General features: G+C 44.3%; 1 protein-coding gene across 1 annotated transcript in view; it reads left to right on the top strand.

Moving 5' to 3' along the window:
• The first annotated feature begins 949 nt into the window (after window positions 1–949).
• Window positions 950–8973, top strand: part of LOC136318241 (uncharacterized) — a 58827-nt gene continuing 50803 nt past the window's right edge. Inside the window, 4 exon segments of the mRNA XM_066250628.1 lie at window positions 950–1181; window positions 5387–5484; window positions 5751–5893; window positions 8171–8263. Of these exon segments, the coding sequence (XP_066106725.1) occupies window positions 950–1181; window positions 5387–5484; window positions 5751–5893; window positions 8171–8263 (566 nt within the window).

The following is an 8973-nucleotide window of genomic DNA, read 5'->3' as shown; positions in this document are numbered from 1 at the left end:
ATGGGTTATACAGCAGTTTTTATTGAATGATTAAATCTTGTCTTTGGTCCTGCAGTGAAGAAATATCTTCAAGAAAATAAACTCCCGCCCTGGCCGGTGGCTCAGCGGTAGAGCATCGGCCTAGCGTGCAGAGGACCCGGGTTCGATTCCAGGCCAGGGCACACAGGAGAAACACCCATTTGCTTCTCCACCCCTCCACCGCGCTTTCCTCTCTGTCTCTCTCTTCCCCTCCCGCAGCCGAGGCTCCATTGGAGCAAAGATGGCCCGGGCGCTGGGGATGGCTCTGTGGCCTCTGCCCCAGGTGCTAGAGTGGCTCTGGTCACAACATGGCGACACCCAGGATGGGCAGAGCATCGCCCCCTGGTGGGCAGAGCGTCGCCCCTGGTGGGCGTGCCGGGTGGATCCCGGTCGGGCGCATGCGGGAGTCTGTCTGACTGTCTCTCCCTGTTTCCAGCTTCAGAAAAATGAAAAAAATGAAAAAAAAAAAGAAAATAAACTCCCAATGAAAGCATTACTAATCCTTGAAAATGCTCCAGCCCACCCACCTGGTCTTGAAGATGACATTCTCGATGAGTTCAAATTTGTGAAAATCCTCTACCTCCCACCAAACATCACTTTAATCTTGCAACCTATGGGTCAGCAGGTTATTTCCAACTTTGAAAAACTTTACACAAAGCACTTGTTCTGCTGCTGCTTTGAGGTGACTGAGAATACAATTCTAACCCTTTGAGAGTTTTGGAAAGATCACTACAACATCATGATAGGTTTACGCATTATTGACTTGGCATGGCAAGAGCTTACAAGAAGAACCTTGAACTCAGCATGAAAAAAGTTATGGCCTGATGTTGTTGCAGACAGGGACTTCGAAGGATTCGAACCAGAGACCGAGACCGAGGTAGAAGCGTTGGAGGAGATTGTGTCCCTCAGAAAGTCGATGAGTCTGAGGTAGATGAGGGTGAATGTAAACAAGCTCGTTGAGGAACATGAGGAGGAACTCTCAACTGAGGAGTTGAAGGAGCTACAGATGATGCAACATATGGAGCTTCTGCAGGAGATTAGTAGTGAGGAGGATGTAGAGTCTGAGGAAATGATTTCTACAAGTGAAATTAAAGACATGCTGGCAATGTGGGAGAAGCTTTCAAGTTTCATTGAAAAGAAACACCCAGAAAAAGTTTCAACTGGTCAGGCTTCAGCACTTTTTAATGACGCTTGCTTGTCACATTTTTGTAACATTTTAAAAGGCAGACAAAAGCAAATTTCTTTGGATAGATTTTTATTCAAAATTCCTACAAGTCAAAGTGCCAAAAGTGCAGCCAAAAGGTCAAAAACAGATGATGATTAAATAAAAAATACATAATGTTAAGCATACATAGGTTAAGTTTAAAGTTAAGAAAGTGCATTTTTTTACAACTTTGTTTTTGTGGTTTAATTTTAAGTGAAGAAAGTGCAGTTTTAGTTTTGTTTAAAGTAAAGAAAATGCAGTTTCAATTTACATTTAGTGTTAAGAAGGTGCAGTTTTAGTTTACGTGTCTACAGTGCCTGGATCCCTTCCTCCCTCCTTCCTCCTCCACCATTCATCTCTGTTAGCTGCACTCATCTGTCTCCAAGGTAAGAATACAGTACAATACTAAAGAACACTTTTTTATTTCATATTTTTTTATGCATTAGTAAAATCTACATGTGTGTTTCTTAATAAAAAACATGTCTTTTTTCATAATTTAGGATGGTTTGGGGATGTTTCACAGGGCTGGAATGGATTAAATCTATATCAGTTATTTTAAGTGGGAGAAATTTGTTTGATATACGAGTTGACTGACTTACGAGCTCGGTTACAGAATGAATTAAACTCGTATCTCAAGGTACCACTGTACAAGTTTTCTTTTCCTTTGCTAATCCCTTCACCTTTTTAATCCAGCCCCCCACCCCACCCCCTCTGACAGCTGTCAGTCTGTTCTCCATATCTATGGGTCTGTTTCTGTTTCGTGCATTAGAGTCCATGTAAGTGAAATCGTAGGGCGCTTGTCTTTCTCTGACTTGCCTTGTCTTATTTCATTAGCATAATGCTCTCACAATAGTTTCTTAGAGGATTCGTCAGGGTTTTCTATATGCAGAATCATGTCATCTGTAATTAATGATAGTTCTACTTTCTCCTTTTCGACCTAGATACCTTTCAGTTTTTCCTTCCTTGAGTAACTGTCCTGCCTGGAGCCTCCAGCGCGATGTTGAATCGAGGTGGAGAGTGTGAATGTCCTTGTCGTGCACTGACGTTAGAGAAGCGTTCAGCCCTTTAGTGTTGAGCATGACGTTTGCTTTGGTTTCTTCAGATGGCCTTTATCCAATTGAGGAAATTCCCTTCTATTCTTATTAGTTCCTAGGAGGGTTTTTTTTTTGGTGTGTTTTAATCATAATTGGATTTCAGATTTTATCAACTTCCACTTTCTCTACATTTATTGAGATAATCATGCGGTTTCTCAATTTTATTCTGTTGATATGGTATAGGTATACTGTATAAAGTGACTTTCTGATGTTAAACTAACCTTGCATTCCTGTGATGAATCCCACTTTGCCCCTGGTGTATGATTTATATTGGAATTCCTTAAATTTAATAAAAACTAAAGTACAGATGGTATCTTCAGGATATGGAATCTTCTCATATAAAAACATTCTCTTTCTTCCAGTTTTTAAACATCTCTCTCAATCGAATGGCCCCCATATTTGTGAAGCTGCTCTATTATTCAGGTGATAGTCTTGTATTTTTAAGAACATTATGCTCATTTATAATTCATATATCAATAGCGGTGGTTCTACATTTCCAGTGTCTTTTCTCTTCCTTCCTTCCTTATTTAAATGCCTTTTGCTAGGACCTTTGGGACACTGTTGAATGGGAGCAGCGAGGGTGGATGTGTTTTTCCTAATGTGATGCTTCTCTGTTTCTTTGCCGTGTACATTTGTCATAGGTCCCTAGTAGGTACTGTTTACACCCTAAAGATGTTTCCTTCTATTTCGGATTTGCTGTGAATTTGTGTCAGATTGGCTATTGAATATTAACAACTTTTTAAAGTTGATTTTACAGAGAGAGGGTCAGGGAGAGAGAAAAATAATATGTTGTTTCACTTGTTGATGGATTCAGTGGTTGACTCTTATATGTGATCTGATGGGAGTTATCTGGTCAGGGGCCAATTTCTGTAAGTCTTTATTGTGAGTGTAATATATTTTTTTTCTTCCCTCTGATCAGTTAGAATAGGGAACAGTATTAATCTGGTACCTAATGTTGTATCATGCTTGCATTCCTGGAATGAACCCTATTTAGTTGTAACAAAACCTTTACTTCCGGATTGATGGTCATCACGTGTTTCTCACTTGCATCTGCGTTTGTAATTGCTACAGTCATAAGGTAGCTCAGTGGTTTTTTTCTTTTTTGGTCTGTGTGTAATATTGATTAGGGTCATGAATTGAGAAATGTTCCGCTGTTGTCTATGGACTAAGATGGTTTGAGTAGTGAGTTATTTGTTGTAAGTCATCTGGTAAACCATATGGGTCTTATTGGGGAAAGATTTGTGATTCTCTTTTCAATTTCTTTTATGATGCTGGTCCCTTCGGATTTTTATTCATCCATTTTTGCTCTGTCATATTTGGGTATCTGTTATATTCTTGTGCTAATAGCTATGGGAGTTCTCATGTGGTGAGCAAGAAACCTCACAGTCTCTGCCCTCACAAAGCTTATTATAGTCTGGCAGGGGACAGACATTAGTGAATTGTCATCATATTGAGGACTGAGGGGACAGGGCACGGGGGTGTGAAAGCTCCTGGTGCAGGGTGACTTGGCCAAGGAAGTGTGCAGGGCCACCTGAGGGTGTGACTGCAGGCGTGCAGGGGCCACGGAAAGAGGCGGCTGCTTTCAGGGGAAGGGGCAGAATGCCTCTGAGAGAAATGCCCCCGGAAGGGCCACCCCATGAGGGCCCATGCAGGGCAGTGACTGACACCATGTGAGCCTGCGGGGAGCGGTGACATGCAGGCCTGCAGGGAGTGGTGACTGACGCCATGTGGGCCTGTGGGGAGTGGTGACCTGTACGATAGCGGGTGCAGCATCAGTCAGAGAAGACAGGAGGACTGCAGGAGGGTGGTGCAGGCAAGCGTGTAGCCGAGGGTGCAGCAGACCTGACTGCAGTACTTGCCAGCCCTGCTTTCTGTCACTGAACCCGGACTCTGGCTTTCTGTGAGCATATGTTTTCCTTTGCCACCAGGGGACACATGTCCTGCTGTCTCAGGCTTGGTGATGCCGTGGTTGTCTGAGAATTCCTTCTTTTCTCTGAGGGAGGATTGAATGTCTGTCATCTACAGGGTTGAGGTGGCCAAAGCTCTTGGTATAAGTAAATACAGCATTTGCAGCATAAACTGTAGCTGCAACCCACTGGGGACAGTGGGGCCTGTTAGGCATTAAGGAAATACGTGTTGAAGGAGATTGGTAAACAAAAGTGATGAGGTGAATGCACAGTTTTCAACCCAGAAACAGAAAAACTTATTTGTCATAGGAGCACAGGCCACCAAAAGAGCTGAAGTGAGTTAGACACTCCATCTGCTATTCACCAGCCATGTGGCAGGGGACAGCTAACCTTGGTGCCCCTGTTTCCTGTCCTGTGTCAAGTGGAGACAGAAGTTTCCCTGACTTCATACTGTTCCTGTGAGGATTAAGTGAATGCATGTACACATCAATGCAGTGAAGTGTATGGAATGTCTGGCACCGACTGAACACTCAACTGTTTACAGCATCATCAGACATGGCTGCAAATAGAGTTCACCTGATATGAACAGGGGCAGGGTGCGTCTCACTAGGGCTTCGAGCCCATGCTTTTCACAGCTGGTATCTCACAACCCCAGCCGGTCAGGGAGGCTTCCCTTGAGGTGGACAGAGGCTCAGCCTGGGGCACTGTGAGGGCATTTCTGAGAGACTTGGGAGGGGGGACCTGGTGGAAGAAAGCCTCTTATGGACTTAGGCCACTAGAAGCTCTCCTGCCCACAAGGAAGTGTCTCAGTGCTGGTCCCCCGTGAACCACATGGCTGTGAACTGTGCAGATCTGCGCCACTGTACAGGGCAGCGACTCCCAACCTTTGTCACAGCAGGCACACATATGAACTGACTACTGAAATTCTGTGGCACACTGAAAAATATTTTGCTGATCTGACCAAAAAAAAAAAAAGTGCAATTTTGATTCATTCACACCGGACAGCTATTGTTGTGTTGCCTGTCATCATTTCTGTGTGACAGTCTAGGGAACAGTGGCTGGTGCCCCTGTCTGAACAGCTGGGTAGTGTACGTTACAAAGCTCCTTGTGCTGCACCAGTTGAAAATTGCTGACGTACAGGGGACGTGATGCTCTCTCTACAGGTTCTGAGCCCGTCCCCTGCAGATACCAAGAGTACCGGTGGACTTATGTTTTCGGGGAGTCAGAAGTTATACGTGGACTTTTGACTGTGTGGGGGCTGGTGGGAGGGTCAGCTGCATCACAGCCTGAGCACCCCTGCCAGACACTCAGCGGCTGCTGGTCCGTGATGTGTCTGCTTGAGCCAGAGCACCAGCAGTGACTGTATATTTGGTGCCTTGTATTCATGTGCCTTTATTTATTTGATTATTGTGCTCACTTACCACCCAATTAGAGTAGATTAGCTGTGATTAGAATTGATTTCTGATGATGTTGACGTGTGCATTCCTAATTTCTTGCCACTCACCATGTTGCGCTGTTTGTCTTTAGATACATGCAAAAAACCTGGTGAATGCAGACCGCTGAGTGCTCTTCCAGGTCGACCACAAGAACGAGGAGCTGTACTCGGACCTTTTTGATATCAGCGAAGAAAATGAGGGAAAGCCTATCTTCAAGAAGACCAAAGAGATCAGGTACAGCCCTCCACAGCTATCTATGTGCTGCGTTTGGCTTAACAAGTGTCATGTCACCCACTGTTCTGTGCCTTTCACAGGTGCGCTGACAGTGCTTGTCCCCCTGTGATTTCATTCCCACCAGGACCCATCTCCTGAAGGTAGTGCTTCTGGGAATGACATGCAGTGCCAGGAACCACGCCTGGGGAGCATTAGCATCACTCCTGCAAATGCCGTCTTCTGGAGGCAGTCCTTTTGGAAATCATGTTGGAAAAACTTGCTAGTGCTTCCAGGTAGGTAAAGATGCACTCCACCTGGATGGAGTCTGCAGGGTGTCCTGTGTTAGGAGCAGGGTGTACTGACACAATGGGGTACCCACCCATCCCAGCCAGTAGGGCTGTCTCCAAGTCCAGAGCATGGTGAGAGCTGGCCAGCACCAGTGGATGACCTCACCACATTGTTCTGTAACTGGGCAGTCCATCTAGTCAATCATTGGACACACCTTTGGCACATCTGGATCTTAAAGCCTTCTTTGTTCTGCAAGTGGCAGATTTTGTCACTTAACTGAACAGAACAGGGTTTGTGTGGCTTGTGGAGGCTCCACCCAGTCAGAGTCTGAACACTTGCAGGGAGCACTGTATGAAATCAAACTTGACATTCAAAAATTGAATGCTTGTTACAGTTTGCTCTTCTTCTTTTGCTTTATGTGTCTTGTATAACTACTTTCCACGTAATGCACTTTGTGCTTTGATAGTTACGGCATCCTAGGGAAGCACTCTCCATCAGTCATCAAGAGCTGCTGTTCACGGGGCCACCTGTGCTGTGAGGGGACTCACCAGCTGGGAAGGGCCGTGTGATCCTGCGGCGCTGGCCACCGTCCCCCACTGGGCATGTCCTGCTCCACATCCTAGGTGCTAGGATCTGTGTTCCACACTCACGTAACTGACTTACAAGCACTGTTTAGTTCTTCTGTTAGTTGCTAAACTTTTGTTGGTTTGCTTTGTAGATCTCAGCCAGTCAGTCTGTAAACAGGCATTTAGGTGAAGTCATTTCTCTTGCAGAAGGTTCTGGAGCTCCCTAACAGTGCTGAAATGGGTCTCCTGTGGAGCCTGTGTTCTCTGTCTGGGGGGACAGTGAGGGCTACATGCTTGGCTGTAGATCTGCCTGCACACCGGGGATGCAGGGCATCCATGTGGGGCAGCACCTAAAATACGGGGTAAAGCTACAGCCAGACTACCCTCAGACTGAGGAATCTGCACTGGCCAGGCAGTGGGTTCCAACACTCTGCTCCCAGCCATCTCCTTGGTGGTGGTCATGGTGCTCATGGCACAAGACAACCAGGATGAAGACAACCTTGCGTTCTATGCACTGCTGGGCTCACTTTTTATGTTTTAAGTGTATCAGTTCTCTTTCTAACTTTTCTTAGTGAAAATCCTTAGGGTGGAGCTTTATTTCAATAGTGATTATGTCCTATAATGTTGAAGTGTATGATTATGAAAGTTATTTTTCAGCTATTAAAATATGTAGGTATTGTGGATTGTAGACATCTTTGTTAACTAAGTTTCAAAATGAGTGCGTGACTGATGATAATATTGTAATCAGAAAACTATAAACAAGAGAAAATATTTATAACAGAAAATGTTGATATTAAATCAAAACATAAGTATATTTAGATAATGCTTGTGTTTTGACAATTTTTAAACTTAACAAATAAGTAAAGTAAGAAAAGTAGAAGTTTTAAATTGTATTATTTTTATATAGTGTTTGTGTTGCAGACACCTTATAATTCCAGTCCGGTGTTGTATCCCAAATCCAGAAATGTGACTTTGTTTCTGTGTGGGAGGAAGTACACACTGTAGACCTGTGTGCTTGTTCCCTGTGCTGTTAGTGTAGTAAGAATTTTAGCAAAGTCCTGGATCCATATGGGCCACAGTGAGATTTAACTGAGGGAATTTATGTTAAAGTGTATTGTAAATTATAATGTATTTTGCCACTATAAAGGATTATTATTGGTCAGAGCAGAGAATGCTAATTAATGTTTCAATTTCAATTTATGATTCAGCATAAGTTTGCATATTTTAAATTATATCTCAAATCAAGTGATTACAGTGCAGTGACTTTCAGCTTTTGCATTTTTATAATGATAATATGATTTAGAATATGTAAATGTAAAGTTAATATAAGCATTTAAAATGAAACAGTGCTTTTTCATTCAATATTTGGCATCAGTAAACTGTTTCAGATTATGCTCTGACAGGTGTATTTCAGTTGTTGCATCCCTCTCTTTTGTGTGTGCAGATTTTCAATTGAGAAAGGGATTGCTGGTCAAGTGGCAAGAACAGGGGAGGTCCTGAACATCCTGGACACCTATGCAAACCCACGCTTCAACAGGTACAGAGTACCTCCAGGCCGCCATCACGTCAGCTTCCATGTCCACAGGGCGGGGCTGGGTGGTGGAGCCCAGTACTGCTCAGTCCCAGTGCAGTCCATCTGTCCATCCATCCATCTGTCCTTTCTGTGTGCTGTTCGTTCCCTTCACATGACTATTATCAGTCCTCAGTGTTTGCAGATAACTACAGAATGATGGACACCAAGCCATGAATGGTGCCCCACTGCAGGAGTTATAACATTACAGAAGCAACTAGAAAGAAGGGTTAGACTTAGAGGGCTGCTTTTCTCTTCCAGTGTAGTACTGTGACTTTGTCCAGAGCACACCCTGTAGGCTCCCCACCAGAGTGATGGAGGCCCCTGCTCTGTCTCTGACCAGCCCTAAAGGGCCTGGAGGAGGCCACTCACCCTCTGAGCCCTGGTCTCCTGACCTTTCAGTGGGGTGCAGGCATGCTCATTTTGTGTTATTTCTGTTTTACAGGAGACTGGACTTGGGTGGGGGGACACAGTGCCATGTGCAGACAATGTCATAGAGTCGTACACCTGATACCTATAAACTTGATTCACCAGTATCACCCAATCAATTCAGTAAGAAAAGATCAGAAGAAATAGTCATAAAATGTTTGTCACTTCACTGGACACACAAGTAGAACCTGAAGGTGCAGTCGCTCTTGTCAGGTGTTACTAGAGCCAAGTCAGGACAGCTTATCAAA

The sequence above is a fragment of the Saccopteryx bilineata genome, unplaced genomic scaffold, assembly GCF_036850765.1.
Source record: "Saccopteryx bilineata isolate mSacBil1 unplaced genomic scaffold, mSacBil1_pri_phased_curated manual_scaffold_19, whole genome shotgun sequence".
NCBI classification, from domain to species: Eukaryota; Metazoa; Chordata; class Mammalia; order Chiroptera; family Emballonuridae; genus Saccopteryx; species Saccopteryx bilineata.
This window is presented reverse-complemented; position numbering and strand designations above follow the sequence as displayed.